The sequence below is a fragment of the Carassius auratus genome, chromosome 45, assembly GCF_003368295.1.
Source record: "Carassius auratus strain Wakin chromosome 45, ASM336829v1, whole genome shotgun sequence".
In the NCBI taxonomy this organism is placed as follows: domain Eukaryota; kingdom Metazoa; phylum Chordata; class Actinopteri; order Cypriniformes; family Cyprinidae; genus Carassius; species Carassius auratus.
The window spans coordinates 19,207,268-19,229,166 of NC_039287.1; the positions used below are offsets into that span (position 1 = coordinate 19,207,268).

General features: G+C 36.3%; 1 protein-coding gene and 1 long non-coding RNA gene across 4 annotated transcripts in view; both read right to left on the reverse strand.

The window, feature by feature from the left end:
* Positions 1–143: 143 nt before the first annotated feature.
* The window catches only part of LOC113063497 (mitogen-activated protein kinase kinase kinase 5-like), a 78,512-nt gene continuing 56,756 nt past the window's right edge, over positions 144–21,899 (reverse strand). For 2 of the 3 annotated variants that reach the window (XM_026233947.1, XM_026233948.1), the window contains 24 exons: positions 20,161–20,331; positions 19,834–19,946; positions 18,040–18,199; positions 17,070–17,223; positions 16,685–16,792; positions 15,320–15,372; positions 14,855–14,950; positions 14,457–14,538; positions 14,231–14,364; positions 11,284–11,411; positions 11,030–11,166; positions 10,689–10,794; positions 10,317–10,474; positions 9,954–10,134; positions 9,344–9,361; positions 8,719–8,896; positions 8,418–8,586; positions 8,072–8,257; positions 5,024–5,129; positions 4,692–4,935; positions 3,916–4,028; positions 2,831–2,940; positions 2,661–2,737; positions 1,197–1,489 (listed from right to left, as the gene is read on the reverse strand). In XM_026233947.1, the coding sequence (XP_026089732.1) occupies positions 1,429–1,489; positions 2,661–2,737; positions 2,831–2,940; positions 3,916–4,028; positions 4,692–4,935; positions 5,024–5,129; positions 8,072–8,257; positions 8,418–8,586; positions 8,719–8,896; positions 9,344–9,361; positions 9,954–10,134; positions 10,317–10,474; positions 10,689–10,794; positions 11,030–11,166; positions 11,284–11,411; positions 14,231–14,364; positions 14,457–14,538; positions 14,855–14,950; positions 15,320–15,372; positions 16,685–16,792; positions 17,070–17,223; positions 18,040–18,199; positions 19,834–19,946; positions 20,161–20,331 (3,043 nt within the window). In that variant the 3' untranslated portion in view covers positions 1,197–1,428. Of the gene's footprint in view, positions 916–1,196; positions 1,490–2,660; positions 2,738–2,830; positions 2,941–3,915; positions 4,029–4,691; positions 4,936–5,023; positions 5,130–8,071; positions 8,258–8,417; positions 8,587–8,718; positions 8,897–9,343; positions 9,362–9,953; positions 10,135–10,316; positions 10,475–10,688; positions 10,795–11,029; positions 11,167–11,283; positions 11,412–14,230; positions 14,365–14,456; positions 14,539–14,854; positions 14,951–15,319; positions 15,373–16,684; positions 16,793–17,069; positions 17,224–18,039; positions 18,200–19,833; positions 19,947–20,160; positions 20,332–21,899 lie in introns of those variants that run through there. The other variant, XR_003278695.1, reaches the window with a different exon arrangement.
* LOC113063501 (uncharacterized) lies at positions 6,169–8,062 on the reverse strand. Its single transcript, XR_003278696.1, has 2 exons — positions 7,815–8,062; positions 6,169–7,690 (listed from the first exon to the last, which is right to left on the reverse strand). It is a non-coding gene; the product is annotated as an uncharacterized LOC113063501 (long non-coding RNA).

Sequence of the window (21,899 nt, forward strand, 5' to 3'; positions counted from 1 at the left end):
GAGACAGTCATGAGATGGCCATGAATGCCTCACAAACAACAGGTTCATATGTGGCAACCAGAAACATATTAACGTACCTTTACACAACAAGTGTAAATGTAATAACCCCAATGTTACATTAGCTGGAATTATAGAAGGAAACATTTCTTCAAAGTTTTTATTTACTTCAAAAGTGAAATTTTAACGTGCACAAAAGAGTCAGAATGAAAAGACGGATCATGCAAACATTTATCACAGATATCCAACTTATCGTTACATGATTGTCACATTATATAGCCCTGTATATGCATATATAAATACATAAACTATGTTTATTTTTCTCCAATGACCTAGCTCTGACTGTAAAAATACTCACTGCAATTAAATGTCGAGATTAAGTCATTACATGTGTATATATGTTGTTTTATCATTTAACTAGAAACTTGCAGTGCCATCAATTTCAACAACAATCATAGCTTTCCAAAATAAAAAGGTCTTGGAGGTTTGTGCAGAATAAATAAACATAAGCACAAAATTTACCGTATATATATATTTTCTCTGCGATTCTAGATAGTGAAACATTGTGCACTTTACATATTATCTCAGGAATATACCTCTGAGGGAGTTTATATACAACTTCAGAGGCGGTTTCTTCATTTATCATCCCAAATATGTGGGAACACAGTGCAGTTTGATGGGTTATTGTGTTTCTTCATAGCTGTAATTCAGAATATAAGCAAATATAACTAGCTGATTAAAATATATATATCGTAAATTACTTGAAAATAATATACCGTATAAATAAAAAGATACATATAAGATATAAAGTCTATAAAACACGCACACACAGACACATATGTGTTTGGTTCCAGTGTCGGTTCTGGAAGGAGAAGGGATTTGGGCTGGACAAGGTTCTCAGGCAGTCGAGACATGTTTCTGTAAACACATATAAAGATCCCGTAACGTATTAAATGTGTGCATCTTCAACAATTAACATACAGTTACTTGTATAACTGCAGATAAAAAAACACAGTAGTGCTATCAAACAATTAAATCGCATCCAAAATAGAGGTGTTTGTTTACATAATATATGTGTGTGTGTACTGTGTATATTTATAATGTATAAATACACACACATGTATATATTAAAGAAAAATATGTTTTGTTTATATATAAAATATTGATTATATACAAATAGAAATATATATTTTTAAATATAAGCATGTTTGTGTATTTCTATACATAGTATATGTGTGTGAACTATTATGTAAACAAACACTTTTATGTTGAATGCGATTAATCGCGATTAATGATTTGACAGCACTAATAAAGTGAAAACACATGAACATGTGATATGTATTATCATCACAGAGACTTGAACTGATCCCACTAGATATTTGGTTAAGACTCAAACGTGAGCAGGCTCTGGATGGCACATGGCTCTGGTCTTCAGCCTGGCTTCTCTCTGTGCTCAGTGATAGCGCTCCAGAGTTTACACAGGACTCCACCTCTGGAAACACAACACCAGGAAAAACACAATCAATGCTTAATGTGCATAACAGACAACCTTTATAAGCCTAAAGCTAAAGCAGCTTCAAACGTACTAGGAAACTGCACTTAATACGTCTTTGGTAGCACTTTATTTTACAGTCCTGTTCCTCATGTACATACTATGTACTTATTATAGTAATTACAATAACTATGTAATAACTAGGTACTAACTGTGAACCTACCCCTAAACCTAACCCTGCCCCATGTAGTTACCTTGTGTTACCAGAACTTTCTTAGATAAATACACTGTAAGTACACTATAAGTACATGTAAGTACACGTACTGTAAAATAAAGTGCAACCAGTTCTTTTTATAATGACCATATATTCTAAATTATTTATTAGGGGAATATTTACTAACTTTATTGTAAAATACATACACATATACATATATTTTTTGCATCTAAAAAGATGTTCATGTACACAGAAGTGGAATCCAATCCAGTCTTATTTATCTTATATCTTATTTGTCTGGGTTCAGTCAGATTTACTCAGTAGAAAGTATTCATGTGCAACAAGCCCAAACACAATGTCTTTTTTTCTTCCTAAATAATGAATGATTATAATAATAATGCGTTTATAAAACAAATGTAATGCTGCATTAGATAAGCATATACCTATTCTAATATATAAGGTAACATTTTTATATTGTTTCATGAAGTTCAGCAGACACCAAACTGCAAAAATAATGCAGAAAATACACACTACTATATGAATAGTTGTCATTTAGATTTCAAATAAATGCTGTCAGAACTTTCATCAAACAATCCTGAAATTCACAATTCATTAAGCAACACAACCAATTGTGTCGCACAGAAATGATTCTTGAGCAGCGAATCAGCTTATTAGAATGATTTCTGAAGGATCACGTGACACTGGAGGCTTTGCCATCATAAGAATAAATTACATTTCTAAACATATTAAAATAGAAAACTGTTATTGTAAATTGTTACATTCCACAATATAACTTTTTTTTTTTTTATCAAATAAATCCATCATAGTTATGCATCGTTATTTATTTATATATATATAAAAACACGTTCCTATATACGTTCTGGGCTGTTTTGGGGGAGTAAAAAAAAACAAACAAAAAAAAGAAAATATTAGAGATTATCATAAATGTTCACGCACCGTAATCTCAAAGTCTTTAAATCGTCACGTGTGACATAATGAAGGATGTCATCAAGACTGTAATCTTCAGCTACAATCTGTGATTTGGACAGAAAATATTCCATTATTTGTTCATACATACAGGACAACTTGAATTTACAGTGTTTGGCGACCAAATAGAATAAAATGACCTTCTCGATGGAATCTGCATCTGCCCCGTGTTCTTTAAGCCATTCCAGAAGTTCCTGGTCTCCTTCTCGATCTGATGAACTGCTGATGCTCACCAGGTGTCCCGAAACATCTGCCATAAACACAATAATGAGACACAGGGCTGGACTGTGGTGTAGAGTTTGAGGTGATACTGAAAATATTTCCTTGCATAATGAATTAATAGACTGCAAAATTCAAAATACAGGAATGAAAGCAATAAGATTTTAGTTCTTAGATTTTTAGTGAATGTATAGATGTCTGCTTGCTTATGATCACTCAGACCACCGCATCACAGCTGTGACAGAGACTAATGATCTTCTGAAGAACTGACAAGCCACCCTCCTACATCTGATTCAAACACTGTTCTCTGCAAATGCAAGGTGACATCCCTAATATATATAACTGTTGTCCATGATGATCATGTACAATGTTTTTTCTTATTAACTTGTCAAATCAAATGAGTTAAGACAGTGGAGACAGGCAGTCTATGTTCTCTTTTTCATGATAGCTGCTCATGTGTAAATGTATATGTATATGTATATTTCTACAGCTAAGTCCCAGTTTTACAAGTAGTAACAAGTTTTTAAGGCTTTACAAGTAATTTCTATTCAAGATTTTTCGTATCTTCAATTTTAGATGCAGTCTAGAGCTCTGAATAGTGTGTGTGTGGGTGTGTGTGTGTGTGAGAGTCTATGTGTGTGTGTTCTTGTTTTTGTGTCATATCAGGACACATCTCTGTATAATGACATGGGTATGACACAGGTATTACAAGGAGAGGGTGACTTATGAGGACATAACCCATGTCCCCATTTTTCAAAACACTTATAAATCATACAGAATGAGTTTTTTTGAGAAAGTAAAAATGCACAAAGTTTCCTGTGAGGGTTAGGGTTAGGTGTAGGGTTGGTGAAGGGAGATAGAATATACAGTTTCTACAGTATAAAACCTATGGGATGAACACACTTTACACAAAAACAAACGTGTGTGAGTGTATGTGTGCAAATTAGAGTGTGTGTGTGAGTGTGTGTGTGTGTGTAGTGTGTGTGCGCGTGCACATTAGACTGACCTGCGGCCGTGGATCGACGCTTCAGTAGCTTGATCTCCTGTTTTCTCTCCTCCAGCACTTGCTGTAAGATAAACTGATACTCTCTCTCCTTCTCTATTAATTCATCCAACAACCTACAGCAAACAAACAAACAAACAAACAAACACAGTCATGCAGATGTTTACAACTTTAGATCATGACAGAAACTGTCCAGAGTAGTTAAATATATGACTTTCAATATAATAAAAGTGAATGGGGATTGAAACGGTCAAAAAACACTTTAATAGCACCACAGAAAGGCTCTTCCTACTTGATTCTTCTTTACTATTGTTATGTTTAGGAAAAAAGTACAACTGCCAATTCCAATAATATGAATACTCATATCTGGTTAGAAACACTTACCAGGTTTAATTTACATGAATTAATTTTTTATTTATTTAATTAAATTAAATTGTATTTTTCCAGTTGCCAAGTCCAAATGTGACAGGCACTGTGGTTACAAGTAATGTTTTGTCATAGAAGTGTGACACAATGGTTGACATGTACCAATTAAGCAGGAAAATACTGTATGAAACAAGTTTTTTACAGTGTTTTTATGCTTTTAAATTTTTGAGATTTGACAGGCCCATTAACCATTCACTTTAATTACATGCAAAAAGCCCAAATTAACCCCAACACCATGACTTATACGGTGACTGGCGTTCATTATTTGTTACTCATCATCAGAGTCGGTCACTATCAATTGAACTCAATACTTTAAATCAGAGCTGCAGATACAGCGAAACAAATCCACTTACCTATTGGTTTCTAGCTTCATGCGACCCAGCTGCATGCTAATGGACCGCTGAGCGCTCTGAGACTCATGGGAAACTGTTGAACTGAGCGTGCTCACTCCAGATGTGGCCACAGTGTCGTCATGATGAGCGATAGGTGGCGCTATATCCTTCAGCGCCGCGCTCCCCTGAGGAACTGTGTCCTCATCAATGTCCTCTTGCTCAGCGGTGTCGCTCTCAGACGCCAGAGTGAAGTGTGGCCGCAACTCTGAGAGTGAACAAACACATCAGATGAACTGCTCCTGGAGCAGACATGAGACTGGATTGTTTTAAAAAGAAACTCTGTTGCTGTTTACCAGGAACTAATATGATGATGGCAGTCTGAACAGCCTTTCGAATGATGTTATCCAGGGCAAACATCCAGTGCGGCTTTATGTTGTGGTTATGAAGAACTTTATTTACCTGGAGAAATGCAAAATGTTGGGCCATAACTATTACATTTTATATATATATATATATATATATATATATATATATATATATATATATATATATATATATATATATATATATATATATATAAAATGAACTTCAGGAATTTTATTGAAATGTTACCATAAGTTTGAACTTCAGGAAAAGAGTTATCAAGTTAACATGAAATTGCACTGGTTATTTTTGGAAAAATAATTCCATAATGTGATCATTTCAGGTGAAGCAAGAAGTAAAATTAAGTGTTTATCAAACATTTATCGCTGCTCTTTTAATAGTAATCTGTGTGTTAGGAAGGTTTATGCACGAAACCCCATGCTGATTTTTTTGTGTTTTTTTTTTGCCCACCAAATTTTTGTAACGTTCACACTGCAAGCCTTAGTACTCAGTTCCGGTTTTTGCTCAGATATTATAATTTTTTTTGTATATAGCTGTTCACATTGTTGTTTTAAATGTGGCCAATATTAGATTTCCAGTGTGAACAGATCATGATTTTGAACTGAGTGAAGTGAAAAAGAACAAAACGAACAGGGTTGCCACGTTTTCACAACAAAATCTACCCAATTGCTTCTCAAAACTAATCCAAAACTATAGACACAGTTGGTGCACTCTTAGTGTTTCGAAACACCTGCAACAAGGCAAGCAACAGCTCAGTGGAGACCCAAGCCAGCAGTGCTGCTCCAGAGAGGAGTTATGATGGTGCCGTCCGCTGCCTGTCGTGCTTACACGTCTGTTTGTTGGTTTTAATGGGTTTTATGTTAGCCATTTTACAAAATGTTTCATCACTTTTAACCTACGATCCTCAAACACTGCTTGGCATTAAAGACATCACTGTAGAGCTATTCCATGATGTTAAGCATGGGGAACAGTCAACAAGATACTGATTACTGGGGATTTGCTGGATCAACCGCCAAGGAGTCGGCACATCTGCGCCGAGGTGAAGTTTGTAGTAGTCACCTCCGTTCCCTATCCCGGGCTTGAGAGTGGACCATTGAGTCCCGAGGGATTAGGATGTCACTGATTAACGCCAGGTCAGTGTCAAACAAAATGGTTATCATCAATGACTTTAATTCATGCAAACTGGGCTCGCTCCAGGGGACCTGAACCCATTTTCTGAACTGGTACCATCTGATTGCAAATTCTTAAACTCTCCTCGCTCTGGGAGTCGAGGTGATGGACGGGCTTCTGTTTTTAAAGAGAATTATTGTCGTCGGATGTTAGCGATGGATGTCTGTTCCAGTTTTGGAACTGGATAATCCAATAGGGATCTCAGTCATTTATCGTCCACCTAAACCACATTAGGTCTTTATTAACAAGTTTTCAGTCTATTTAGGGTAAATCATCCCCAATTTTTATAGACTTTTAATCCTAGGGGATTTTAACACACAAACTTGTGTTGCTCAGATAATCTCTTAGCCAGAGAATTTTTTGAGTCTTATTGACTCTTTTGATTTGGCACAGCTTACTACTCATACACAAGGTCATACCCTTGATTTAGTGCTTTCTCGTGGTTTGTCAGTATGTGATTTTGCAAAAGATTTGCTATTACGTTCAGAGACCCCACAAATGTTACCATAACTCCACCTAATAATGGTGTCTGTTGGTCGTGTAGGATCACACCAACTATTTGTACTGAGTTTTCAGCTGTTTTTAAGGAGGTAACCCAATCAACCGACTTGGTTTGTGATTGGAGTGGTGCAGATGATCTTAATTATTTTAAAACTATCTCTGCTAATATTTTAAACTCTGGCTCCTAAAAAAGCCAAGCAACACATACAATGAGGATACTCGTGCTCTTAGACAGGGCTGTAGAAGGGCCAAAAGAAAGTGGGAAAAAGATTAGCTTCAAGTCTGATACAATTTCAGAAAGTGTTTTAAAAACAGCTAAGTTTAAGTACTTTTCAGATTTTAATTGAAAAGAACTTTCACAAATCAAAAGCTATTTTTCCACCATTAATCCTTCAGTTGATCTCTTCCCTACAGAGTCTGTTGTGTGACAAATTCCTTAATTTTATTTTTTACTATCTGCTCACAACCCTGTAAGGTCTTAGGTCTTCCAACCACAGACTATTAAATGTTCTTCTGGCTGAATTGAAATCAAGAGGTGACCGAGCCTTTGCTGTTGCTGCTCTGAAACTCACGAACAGCCAACGGTTTCTATTAGAAGTGCCTCTACACTGAATTAGTTAACAGGCCAACCCAATACCTATCTTTTTTATCTAGCTTTTAATTGTGTGGTGTTAGCTCTGCTCTGTTCTGTCATTTATGATGTTCTGACTGTTTTGATTTTTGATTGATTGTACAGCACCTTGGCCAACAATCGTTGTTTTTATTGGTGCTATATAAATATTGTTGAGTTGAGTCTATAATCACGTAAGTGGGGTCGCTTCAACCCACGCAGTAGCCCAATTCTGAAGTATAACTTGCGAACACACTGTCATACGAAGTAAACATGGAGGACATAAAGTAAGCGATTATTCATTTATTTAAAGTGTGATCTGACGCAGAAGCCAGCAAAATTATGTGCAGGAAATCTGAAAAATAAAGAGAAGGATTTGTCAGAAGAGAGCCGAGTTTAGAAATGTTATGATATGAGCCCTCATGTTTTGCTTGTATATAGAGTTGTCACCGTAATACTGTTGTACTTTCACTGACTACCTTTCGCATCTCTTGATAACTCTGGGTGTGTAAAATCTTTGAAGTGACTCCCATGAGCGCAGAATCGTAACAAATGTTGATCAAATCCGAGTTGAAGAGATCAGATTCATGTGGTTTGTGCTGTTCACACTGTCATGATAAAAACAGATCTGTCACATGTCATCAAAACGTTTGGGCCACATCTGCCTGCAGGGTGAACGTAGCCTTAGTGACCGCACCTTTAGGAAATTATTAAATGGCTTTGGCCAGACGCTCACCGCATCCTGGAAGCCGAAGAGCGCCACCTGGAGTTGGCTGATTGCTGTGCTGTCAAAGTCAAGTTCTAGTTTGAGCTGAGAGAGGGTCCTAGCAATTATGTTTCTGTCCACCATCCTCACGAAATCTCCCAGACTTGCAACCAGTTTGGAGATATGCTGATGCTTCAGTTTGGTCTCCTCAGACCCCTGTAAGACAGTAAAGGGTCACTGCGTCTCATTGCTTTTGAAAAAAAGGTTACAATTAAAATGTTTTTACAAATTGATTATGACATTTAAATTCATAAAGTGTCAAGCTTCCATTAGACTGAGTCCCTGACTCGTGTGTTGATGCAGTTTTTGGGTTCACCTGTGTGAGCGCTTCCAGCAGGTGAACCACTATTTTCTCTCTGTCCTCGGTAAGGATTCGGTGTAAAGTTGCTCTCCTTTCACTGTCTTTCCTCAGCATGAAGAAACCAGAGTCCTTCTCTTCTGGGGAAGGTGGTGCACTGTGGTCTTCAAAGTTCTCCACAGGAATACTGCAACAATGTGTGGAAGAATATATTTACAGATTTAATACATAACAGGGGTATATTATAACAGGGGTATATTATATTATAGGTTATATTACATATAACAGGGTATGGTGAATCTTTATACTCTCTGCTGACCTCAGGAAGAGGGAGCGGTGACCTTTGACCTCTCTCTCGCTGTAGCACTTGGTGCTAGGCTTGAAGCTGAAGGGGTTTGTGCAGAGCTCATTGTCAGGCGAGACAGATCCGTATTCGCTGCTGCTGCTGGTGTCCTCAACCACAACGGGAACAGGAAGAGATATGCTACGCAAATACTCTACGAGACAAAACCAGGATAATTTCCTATCATAAATAATTTATACATTACACACTCTCCTGAAGCTTAGTTATCCTGAGCGGAGAAAAGCTCAAAGCTATATTCTCTTTGAAACTACTAATGCAAACGTTCATTTGACCTTGCATCTTTGTCGACCATATCTTTGTGGATCAGTAGCTAAATAAAACTGACTTTATATAATATTCATGTAATAATTTAATAATTTGTTGTTTTGGGTTGACATTTTATTTCTATATTTATTATATAATAATAGTAATAATTTATTATATAATTAATTAATTAACATGCATAATGTTCAAAATGTATAAAAGGAGAATAAAACAGAGTAAAATGACAAAGTACATGACAAATTTTAGGAATAATAAAAAAAAAAAAAAAAGTAAAAATTAGCGCTTGCTTATATGTTTTGAAACAAATAAGACTCACCGGATCCTGGTGTAAGAGCTGTAAAAAACACAAAAAAGTTTTTAATTAAACAATATACATTAAATAGGCATTACAAAACTGAAATATAAAATGTATTAAATATTCAATAGATACATTAATAATACAGCAATATTGGTAACAGGCTTCAAAGTAACAAAACTAAAGTTATATTAGTATCCCAAGTTAACCAGCCACTCGATCTAGCCTAGACAGATATCAGTAGATTCCCCACAAATAAAAGGCACTTTGATCTCAATCATTTCGGTAATTAATTTATTAAGAAATATTTACTTGTTCTCCCATTATGTTGTCCAAATGTTTTTGGGTGTCACTTTTTGGATGTAACAATTTGAAGTAGTGTAACATTTACTAAAGGGAGAAAGTTAAGTTAGAAAAATGTATTAAATTATCTGAAAATTCAAATTCAGTAGTTTGTCAAAATCTGTCACTACTTTATTAGTCTTTGAAAACAGTCAAGAGAGTTAAGTCCAGCATAAAACAATAAGAAATAAAAGCAGTTGAAAGTTTAACATAGATTCCTGTTTATTCCCCAATTCATGGAAAGTACCATCTGGAATCATTGCTTGGTTCATATAAGACACAAACACACCTGTGAAACTGTTGTTCTTTGATCGTTTTTTGCGTGATGTAACAGTGAGGAATTCATGGGTGAGCAGATGATTGGCCGTGGCTCGGCCGTCTGGATCAGGCTCGAAACAGCGCAGGATAAATGCTTTGGCTTCAGTGGACATAGAGTCAGGAATCTCCGGGTGGATTTTAAACATCCCAACCTGGACAACACACACCAGCCGTAAAATGCACAATTTCCTTTTTTTTACTACTAAATATCAACTATTATTCAAATGATCTTTATGTCTAACAAAGCACACATTCATTATTTTGGTGCAAAAATATTTGTGGTAAATTTTCTGTATATTCAGAACCAAGGATTGCTTCTAGACACGTCACTGACCTTGAACATCGCCGCCTGCGGTTCCCCGAGCTCGTAGAAGGGAGGTTTCCCAGTAGCCATCTCTATAATGGTGCAGCCCAGAGACCAGATGTCCGCTGGCTTGCCGTACCCACGCGGCCCTTTATCTATGATTTCGGGGGCCATGTACTGTAACGTACCTGACATACACAAACAACATGGAACTAATAAACAACAGCTAATAATAGTAACTGCTGACTGTGTGTAAGATACTAAGGATATTATTTAAAAGTCAATAAAGCAAATGTGCAACATGTAATAGCCGTGTCCTTCAGTGTTATAGAAGCAGCATCAAGTTGCTACTGACAAAATGTAATTAAATATAAATGACAAAACAAATAAGACACTCAGTACCAGTAAAGGTTTCGGTGCAGGGGTTGATCCCGGCCAGACGTTTAGATGTTCCAAAATCAGAGATTTTCAAAACTCCACTGTAGGTGTTTATCAAAACATTATCCCCCTGCAGGTCATTGAAAGTAGTACTTGCATCAATCATTTCTTTGCACTTTCAGAATCTCAAAGAAATGTGAATGAGATGAAAACTTTGCAGCAATATAAAGGCCTAATAATGTGTATATGCCTGTAGATCATGTGTACAGCGTCTCGGGATGAAGAAAACGGCAACTATGCATTTATCATAATGTCAAATGACTGTTTGCATGTTTAACCTCCTTTTAGAATGAAGGGGTTATTACCTTAATGTCTCTGTGAACTATCTGGTTGTCATGCAGGTATTTAAGGCCCTCCAATATCTGTTTGGTGTAGAAACCGATAGTTGGTTCATTGTTTTTGAGAGGACCCCACTTTGACCTGAGCAATGCTGACAGACTGCCTGTTATTCAAAAGAATAATAATAATAATTTTTTTTGCATTTTGAATAATACTGAAGAATGCTGAGATGCCTACAGATGTGGACGTACACTATAAAGGTCTAACATGTGTGTCTCACCTCCAGGCACCTGCTCCATGAAGATCTTGATGAAGCCGTTCTCGCTGATGGAGCCGAGGTACTGCACGATGTTCTTGTGCTTCAGGTGTTTATGCAGGGCGATTTCTTCATGCAGAGGCTGTGAATATCTATCAACACAGAGCCCTTACCACGTGCTGTTAGATAAACCTATGCTGCAATTGTATGCATTTTTCATGTTTCTGTTTACTTAATCACATCCTTCTAAGAACACATGAATATTGCGTATTCATTTATATTATTTATGAACTGCATATACCCTCAGATTAAATGAATGATGCTCTACCGACTGAGCTTTTCTGGCTTTTTTACAGATAACAGCATAATAGCAAACAGATTAAATCCCAGCCAGCATACACATACACATGCTCCAACACTAGAAATGATGCCTGACAACAGTAACAAGTAATCAGACTTTTTTTTTTACAATGGATGTTTGTCATAATGAAGATAGGTGTGCATTAGTATATAATGATACCGGTTATACTCAGAACTAGCGTGATTTTCGACTTCAACCCTGTCATTCTCTGCCCAATAATTTTGTGCTTCTCTGCCATTTCTTGTGAAATTCCCTATTATGTCATTCTCATTTTAACATCAATATCAAACAGCGCATTGCTGTTGCCTCTCTGTGCATCTTCCAGAAATCAGAGCTTGGCAAGAGTAATATCAACTAAAATAATACATCATGCTTAAAGATTTATGCGTGTTCAGACGATTACGAAACGTTTGTTGTAAAAGCTCTCTACTTGTATGATCAATTTATTTTTAGAAATTAATTTTATACATTAGAACACTGAATACGGCAAATAGTCGAAGCACAAATATTTTTCCATACTCTGTTCTCATTTTTTCCATACTTTTCTAGACCTGAAAATGAATTAAATAGGGAAATAGCTACTATGCGCAGGAACTGGTGAGCCAAAGGAAATCATGTTGATTTACATAAACCTCTAATATTATGATATGTGGTAAGTGTGTAAAGTAAATGAGTGTAGATTTTATAAATTAAATAAGCGCAAATGAAATAGCGTTGCACTTACCTTTTTCCATGCATTTCCTGGAAATTACTTAAATCGATTTTCATATTTCTAAACTGCATAGGAACCCTTACTGTTTTAATTAGAAGATATTTAAATATTTATGGATCATTAAAGGTCCCCAAAATGGGACTCGAACTCCGGTTTGAAACTTTGTTTATACAAGGGTATCCACTTCGACTTTTAGAAGATATTTATATAAATGTTATAATCATAATTATTATTATTTTTTTTTGTTAAACATCGCATATTTGTTCAGTGATAAGTATGAAAAAAAAAAGTCTCTAAAACCATAACGGTTTTAGCAACTATAACTGTACGAAGTTCTTGTTCAAGCTCCGCCTACTTCCTGTTTTATCCGAATACAGATACAGATACGAATAATTTTGTTACAGACACAAATACAGATACAAATACTGGCTTCACTGCACACCCCTAGTGCATATACTTTATTAATTCAATATGGAATACTTTTTTTTTTTTTTTAATATAGGACTATGCTGAATTCGATTAAACTTTATTTGTCAGTTTTGTTATAATTTTAACTTTGAAATGTTTTAAATCAACCTAGCGTCCAACCGCACAACACTGGTATAAAAATTATGAAATTGTGGCAAGTCTACATTCAGGTTTACCAGGCTGTGTAATGAGAAAAGTAACTTTTGTTATAGTATTCAATGGAGGTAAAAAATACGGAAGTTCTAAGCGGCCATGCATTATAATTTTTTTTTCCTTTTTGTTTTCTCGTTATAACGACTTAATTTTCTCGTTATCTCGACATAATGAAGTTCATTTTCTCGTTATAACGACATGACAGTTTTACTGTTGCTATAGTAACGAACTCAACTTTGACAGGCATCTGATGGACAACCATGCAGGCGCTCCTACTGTAGCCTATATTTCGCCTAGGTAATAACGTCTACAATACTGTACATAAATAAAGGCTGATCAATCACTGTTGATTTTTCCAGAGACAGTACAACGAACGTTTTGTTTTTGTAATTAACATGTTTAAATGGCAACACCGCGAAATTAGAGCTGCTTGGATTAAACTCACTTTTCATTTTCCCTTTATTTGAAATAAAATTATATATAATTTGTAATTTGTAGTAGTCATTATATGATGTGGCAGATATCATGTGTGTTACAAGCTTCTGTTTGAAAAGAGCTTTCATGTGTACGTGTGTATGTGTGTGTAGAAAAAAACGATTACAACATTATAGAACAAAACTGAATTAAATAAGCCTATGGATTTTACATATATAATCACATTTCTCATCAATATGGTTAACAATAAAGATTAGTAATAAGGAAAAGAAGCACATCAGCCTACATCATTAAATCCCGTCCTACTGTAGATAAACAGAATACAGTGATGTCAACCTTGGTTTTGATAAGCAGTTATTTTATGACACAGAACACGTTGGTGAAACCTTAATACACAAAATATTCATATTGATTCAAGCATTTAACATTTATGAATTAATTAAATGTCAGTAATGAAGACTGCACAAATTATAGCGATCACGAGGAAGGTCCGTGTACAGTAAAGTGTATAGTATACAACACCCCATCAGTTATATTCAGGTCTATAGTGCCACGGGCTGGCGCAGTTTTGTAACTTCTTAGAGAAAACTAGTTCGTTATGACGAGAAAACGAACTTCGTTATGTCGAGAAAACGAGAAAATGAAGTCGTTATAACGAGAAAACGAGAAGAAAAAATATTATAATGCATGGCCGCTTAGAACTTCCTTACAAAATGACAAAAAAACAAAAAACAAAACAAAAAAACAATCACTGCAATGAAAGAAATTCCTATCCAAAAGAATTAGATTTGAAAGTGCTATTAAACTTCTTTTGAGAATAAAAAGAGAGAAGTGTGGCTCACCTACTGTCCCGTTCAGGAATCTCTTTGATGGCTAAGCGCACCTGGTTACTGAGGTCACGACCAGCATAGACTACCCCGAACGTGCCCTTACCCAGAACCACCCTCTCTCCATGCTCATCGCATTCATAATCATACTGCAGGCACACAAGAACACACAGATCACTCACGGTCTTACCTCCCTATTGTTCAGTACTATACATAATGTATATAACAATCAGTATTTTACCTCTAAAGCCTCCGATTCACACTCAGGCTCTTCTGAGCCTCTCCAGGCCTCCTCAGTGAGAGAGTTTACCAGATCACAGAACCTACACAACACACAGACCATCATCATCAGACATGTAACACATACACTGACATTAACATCAAGTCAAATTAAATAAATGCTGGTGCACATGCTTTAAATATACAAATATGCATATTGCGATTAACTTTTAGACCTTCTTAGTATAGTATGCCCTGCACACAGTATGAAAGAGATGTTTGATGATGTTGTTATTTTTTGTAACTGTCTGACATCTGTTTTTCTTTCGATTTCTGTGCTTAAATTGTCCCTGGCACTGTAAGGAAGAATGAATGAAATGTCGGGGGGGAAAGGCATTAGCAAAAACACACACAACATACCTTTTGCTGTGCATCTCTGTGCAGAAATAGATTTGGAAGTCTTCAGAGTTGTTCACCACATACAGGAAACAGCTGCGCTCATCAAATTTGGAGATGCTGAATGCAAAAAGAAAGAAAGAAGGTTAAAAATGCTATATCCTATGTGATAATTTATATTATATACCAAGGCAAGTTCGGTCCTAGAGAGTTCTGCAGAGTTCAGCTTCAACCCTAATCCAACACACCTGAACCATCAATGTCTCCAGGATTCCTAAGGCTACAGGCAGGTGAGGGTATTTTTCAGGGTTGGAGATGAACTATACTTATATATATATATATATATATATATATATATATATATATATATATATATATATATATACACACACATTATACTGTACATATCAATGTTATCTTCTACCTTAACTTCTTCTAAAAAATAAAGTGTGTTACTGCTTAAAGGTTATTATACAAGTCAGCATTTACCTCACACCTCGTACTGATGCTGCACTGAAATTCCACTCGTGGATCCCTACACTCTACAACAGAGAGAGGGAGAGAGAGAGAGAGAGAGAGAGAGAGAGAGAGGGAGAAGGAGAGAGAGAGAGAGAGAGAGAGAAAGGGGGAGAGATTGTTTTCATCCAGATATGCAAAATTCAGCAGGACTGATAGCATAGAAAACATCATAACATTTGCATTTGTCTGTAAGATAACACTATATTTAATTGTTGAATATGGCTGATATTCAGGGTGCGTCTAAAATCTTAGGCAGCTGACTTGCTTCTTCACTGCCCTGTCAGGAAATGACTTTGAAAGCCTCTTAAAAACTTATTTCGGACAGGTTTCTGAGGCAGCATAATGTTCTAATGATGCACAAGAAAATATAAAGAAAGCTGGTGATACAAAGCAAATATTTCATTAGTACAATGCTAATCTCTCTCTAGAAATAAAATTAAAACTAAAAAAGTCATTTATATGCATCACAATCACTGGATTCAGAAAAATATCATTGCATTCTTACCTCTTCTTTAATCACTATTAACTAAGAGTTCTCCCGCAATAAACTCCTAAATTGTTGGTGGTTAATAATTAGAGAGCTAGTTGTTAAGTTTAGGTATTGGGTTAAGGGATCTAGAACATGGTCATGCAGAACAAGCCATTAATGTGCGCATAAGAAGTACTAACAAACAGCCAAAATGCTAGTAATATGCATGCTAATAAGCAACTAGTTATTAGTGAGAACTGGAACTTAAAATAAAGGGTTTCTGCTGAATTTATACTTAACAATGCAAAGTAACTTTGGGACAATGTTATAAGTTTACAGTTATAATTGTAACAAGAGTATGGTACTCTGTTTTAAGTTTACGGTTCAAATTCAGATGTAAACCTGGGACTGAAATGTTTTAGGTTTACAGTTCTATGTACATCTATGTGTAGGCATTATTAGATTAGCCAAAAATGTTTATTAAATGAGCACAAGAGCCGAGAGGGGTCTAAAACAGACGTATCTGCCCAAACTTTTCTGTACCGGCCCGTAATTTAGAAGCCCCAGTTGAATGTATTTTGTTGGTTATAAAAACAGTATATATTAATAATTAGTATACTAAAAGGGTTAGATACAGAGTATCTGCCAAGTTTTAAGACCTCACATAAAATGAATAGATTATGTCCATACTGAAGAAACGTATATAATCTCAAAATAAATCCTGTAGAGTTTGGATCAGTTTCATGGTTTTACTTAGAAATATGCAGCACTCAATACGGTAATGATCAGATTTGTATGGATTTAGAGAATTAAAAAGGAACATCTGCATTTAAGAATGAATGGATAAATAGTAAGTTATTTATTACTCTGTGGTCAGGGGTCACGTGCCAGATGGATAGCGTATTCTCTTCCACATCATTGTTGATTGAGAGGTAAGATGGCTGGTACACTTTAGTGGGCTCCAGTATCAATACCTGCAACAAAAACACAGTAGTCAATGATTTACATGCCATTAATGCCCAATAATCTTAAAGTATCGTCTACAACTCAATACTCTTACTAGCACAAAAAAACACAAATGCCAATGTTTGAGTGACTATGTTTAAATACACATTAGAAAAAAAGTGCATTGCAAGGTTTTATGCATGCAAACAGAGGGCATTTCAATGTGAATGCCACTTTCGTGTCTTAAATGGCTTTCTCACAGAACCTGTTGTAATGTGGCAATGTAGTGTAACAGAGGGTTCATACAGGAAAACGGACAGATGTCACATCCTTTTTGGTAGCTTCCACCATGAAGTCCATCCAGAAGTCCACAAGCTCTTGTTTGGGGGCCTGTGGATCAGTGGTTGGTTTTGTAAAGTGCTTATAGATGAGGATGGTCTCAACCAGCGACCGTAAATACCTGAAACACGCATAAAACACAAATACTTTAATGAATGAACAATAGGCTACTCTAAAATATTACAAGTGTGACAAGCTTTTAACAGACAACTAAATTCTTACGTTTTCTGAAGCGCTTGCCTCTTCAAAATTCATTACTATAATGCTTGTTGGAAGTTTGCTTACCAGTAAAAGTCAAAGAAATCCACCCCAAAGATGGTATATTGTAGATATGGCTTAGAATTTGTCCTATAATTCTCCTATTCAATGTTACGTTTACTTGCATACCTGCCCATTTAATCATTTGCCAGAAAAAATAAATTAATAATTGTTTAAAGAAAAGTCTCTACCACAAGCTGCATTAATAAAATGTAGAACTTGGGATGCCGCGCACACTTTCTTGAGCAATTAATGATCTTTCCATTACATTTCCATGATGATTCTTCTAGTTTTTTGTTATTACTGGATAATTTTAAATCATTTTATAAAGATTGCAATCACAAGAAGCAATTCTTTTAGAGATGAGCGACTAGGAAAATCTATAGGCAGGGTACTATGTGACTCACAGTGCACTAGGCAAGAGATGATATTCACCATATTTAGTTTATTTCCTTGACTTTTTTCATTACTTACTGGAAATCACAATTAAAAAATTCCCAAAACACTGTTTTTGTTCAAACTCAAAGTATGAGCAATAGAAACAATGATAGTAATGTCTTAGCAAACACTAATAATTAATAGCGTTTTTTTTTTTTTACTATTATAAATAATTTATTATTAATATACACAAATTATTTTAAACAAATGATGCATGTGAAATGTGAATGTGTGCACATACCAAACAGGAGCTTTAATTTTGAAGAGTTTCTCGGAGGCCTGGATGACTCGGGTGCTGTCGCAGGCCAGAATACTAGCCCCAAGAAAGAAACCCACATCCCAGTAACTCTGCAATCTATCCAAACTGCCCTTCTTCCCCAGGAGACTGCTCAACTTCACACCTACAAGAGACACAGACACAGAGATTAAGTGCATATATTATATTAGGTGGCATGTTAATATATGGAAGACTTAATAAGAATTAATATTGATATGTATGATATGTTGGTTACTCTCTCACTGTCTAGTATAATATATATATATGAAATGGAATGCCCACTTTTCACCTTCCGAACACTGAATAATCTTAAAACAATGTCGGTGTTGCTGAATATTTTATTTCACTTGTTTTAAATGCATCACATTACTGAAATAAAACAGGTAGTAAAAGTATTTAATGTTAAGGAAAGTACTTTCTGACACTAGAAAATAAATGTTGATCTTGCACAAATTATACACTCACCTAAAGGATTATTAGGAACACCATACTAATACTGTGTTTGACCCCCTTTCGCCTTCAGAACTGCCTTAATTCTACGTGTTATTGATTCAACAAGGTGCTGAAAGCATTCTTTAGAGATAGGATAGCATCTTGCAGTTGATGGAGATTTGTGGGATGCACATCCAGGGCATGAAGCTCCCGTTCCAGCACATCCCAAAGATGCTCTATTGGGTTGAGATCTGGTGACTGTGGGGGCCATTTTAGTACAGTGAACTCATTGTCATGTTCAAGAAACCAATTTGAAATGATTCGAGCTTTGTGACATGGTGCATTATCCTGCTGGAAGTAGCCATCAGAGGAAGGGTACATGGTGGTCATAAAGGGATGGACATGGTCAGAAACAATGCTCAGGTAGGCCGTGGCACAGTGGTAACAAGGCATGATGGATCCATGTTCTCATTCTGTTTACGCCAAATTCTGACTCTACCATCTGAATGTCTCAACAGAAATCATCAGAGACTCATCAGACTATGCAACATTTTTCCAGTGTTCAACTGTCCAATTTTGGTGAGCTCGTGCAAATTGTAGACTCTTTTTCCTATTTGTAGTGGAGATGAGTGGTGCCCGGTGGGGTTTTCTGCTGTTGTAGCCCATCCGCCTCAAGGTTGTGTGTGTTGTGGCTTTACAACTGCTTTGCTGCACACCTCGGTTGTAATGAGTGGTTATTTCAGTCAAAGTTGCTCTTCTATCAGCTTGAATCAGTCGGCCCATTCTCCTCTGACCTCTAGCATCAACAAGGCATTTTCGCCCACAGGACTGCTGCATACTGGATGTTTTTCCCTTTTCACACCATTCTTTGTAAACCCTAGAAATAGTTGTGTGTGAAAATCCCAGTAACTGAGCAGATTGTGAAATACTCAGACCGGCCCGTCTGGGATCAACAACCATGCCATTCTCAGAATAGCTTAAATCACCTTTCTTTCCCATTCTGAAATTCAGTTTGGAGTTCAAGAGTTTGTCTTGACCAGGACCACACGCCTAAATGCATTGAAGCAACTGCCATGTGATTGGTTGATTAGATAATTGCATTAATGAGAAATTGAACAGGTGTTCCTAATAGTCCTTTAGGTTAATGTGTATAATGTCACATTTCAATTAAAAAACTATCATGTCACTTTTCTTTTGACATCAGACAGTAAAAAAAAAAAGTTGTTTAAATAAATAAATAAATAACGGTTGGCCCACCACTATTATAGGAGTGGTTGAATGGATGAGGCTCAACCCAATATTATCCAAACTGTCAATCAAACGCACCTACTTTACGCAGCTCAAAGGAGGAGTCAAACTGATGTCCTTCAGCCATTAGCAACACTGCATAGTTTATACCAGAGTGCAGCGTGGGCTCTGATTCAAAACCTTTTCTAAACCTGTAGATGGAGAGAGAGACAGCACAATGCCACTGCACCGGTTACAATGGCAACTGTATTTGTGAATCTCGCAAAAGCTGTCAAAAATGTCAAATTGCAAAAAAATTTAATGGTCCTACAGATAAACTTAATGTATTGCTTACGCAATATAATTTGGATTTTTGAGTGAAATTTGACCTGAGCGTTTTCGTGAGATTCACCCTCAAGTCCTCACCAGTGTATGCCTTGATCCCTGCTATCCGTGTCAGTGAAATGAGAGTCCAGGAACATATCCTTATAGATTCGGCCTACCAGGCAATAAATATCAGACGCCACCTGCTCGTCTGAGTTCACCAATGGCAACATAATGTCCAGAGCCTTCTGTCTGTCTCCTGGTAGGTTTCTCCTGCAGAGAAGGACCAGAAAGAGACTGTGAAAATCAGAAATATACAAAAAAAAGTATTCTTGAAAAACATATGTATAAAAACATAGGTGTATGCAAGTTTAATAGTTTTATATGCACAGTCAAACAACTAAATGCAAGTATTTTATAGGTTACTTTCATTAAAATAACATTTACATTACATTTATTCATTTAGCAGACGCTTTTATCCAAAGCGACTTACAGATGAAGACAGTGGAAGCAATCAAAAACAACAAAAAGAGCAATGATATATAAGTGCTATAACAAGTCTCAGTTAGGTTAACACAGTACACGTAGCATGGGATTTTAACTAATATAATAAATAAAAAGAAAACAGATAGAATAAAAAAAAATAAAAGAATAGAGCAAGCTAGTTAGAGGTCTTTACACATACACATATACATATACAATTGCATAATAAATGAAAAGAAAATAGAATACAAAAAGATTAGAAAGGTAGTTAGATTTTTTTAAAGAATATAATTAGAATAGTGAGTGTTAAAGTTACAGGTTCAAATAAAGATGGAAGAGATGTGTTTTAAGTCGATTCTTGAAGATGGCTAAGGACTCAGCTGCTCGGATTGAGTTGGGGAGTTCATTCCACCAGAAGGGAACATTTCATTTAAAAGTCCGTAAAAGTGACTATGTTTCTTTGGGATGGCACAATCAAGCGACGTTCACTTGCAGAATGCAAGCTTCTAGAGGGGATATAAGTCTGAAGTAACGAATTTAGGTAAATGGGAGCAGAGCCAGTGGTAGTTTTGTAGACAAACATCAATGCCTTGAATTTTATGCGAGCAGCTATTGGAAGCCCGTGCAAATTGATAAACAGAGGTGTGACGTGTATTCTTTTTGGCTCATTAAAAATTAATCTTGCTGCCGCGTTCTGAATTAATTGTAAAGGTTTGATAGAATTGGCTGGAAGACCTGCCAAGAGGGCATTGCAATAGTCCAGCCTGGACAGAACAAGAGCTTGAACAAGGAGTTGTGCAGCATGTTCCGAAAGAAAGGGCTTGATCTTTTTGATGTTGAATAAACCAAATCTGCAGGATCGGACAGTTTTAGAAATGTGGTCTGAGAAAGTCAGCTGATCATCAATCATAACTCCAAGGCTTCTAGCTGTTTTTGAAGGAGTTATGGTTGATGTGCATAACTTGATGGTGAAATTGTGATGGAACGATGGGTTTGCTGGAATCACAAGCAGTTCTGTCTTGGCAAGGTTGAGTTGAAGGTGATGGTCTATCATCTAGGAAGAAATGTCAGTTAGACAAGCTGAGATGCGAATAGCTACCGTTGGATCATCAGGATGGAATGAGAGGTAGAGTTGAGTGTCATTAGCATAGCAGTGGTATGAAAAGCCATGTTTCTGAATGACAGAACCTAATGATGCCATGTAGACAGAGAAAAGAAGTGGTCCAAGAACTGAGCCCTGAGGCACCCCAGTAGTTAGATGCTGAGACTTGGACACCTCACCTCTCCAAGATACTTTGAAGGACCTCTCTGATAGGTAAGACTCAAACCATTGAAGTGTTGTTCCTGAGATGCTTTTC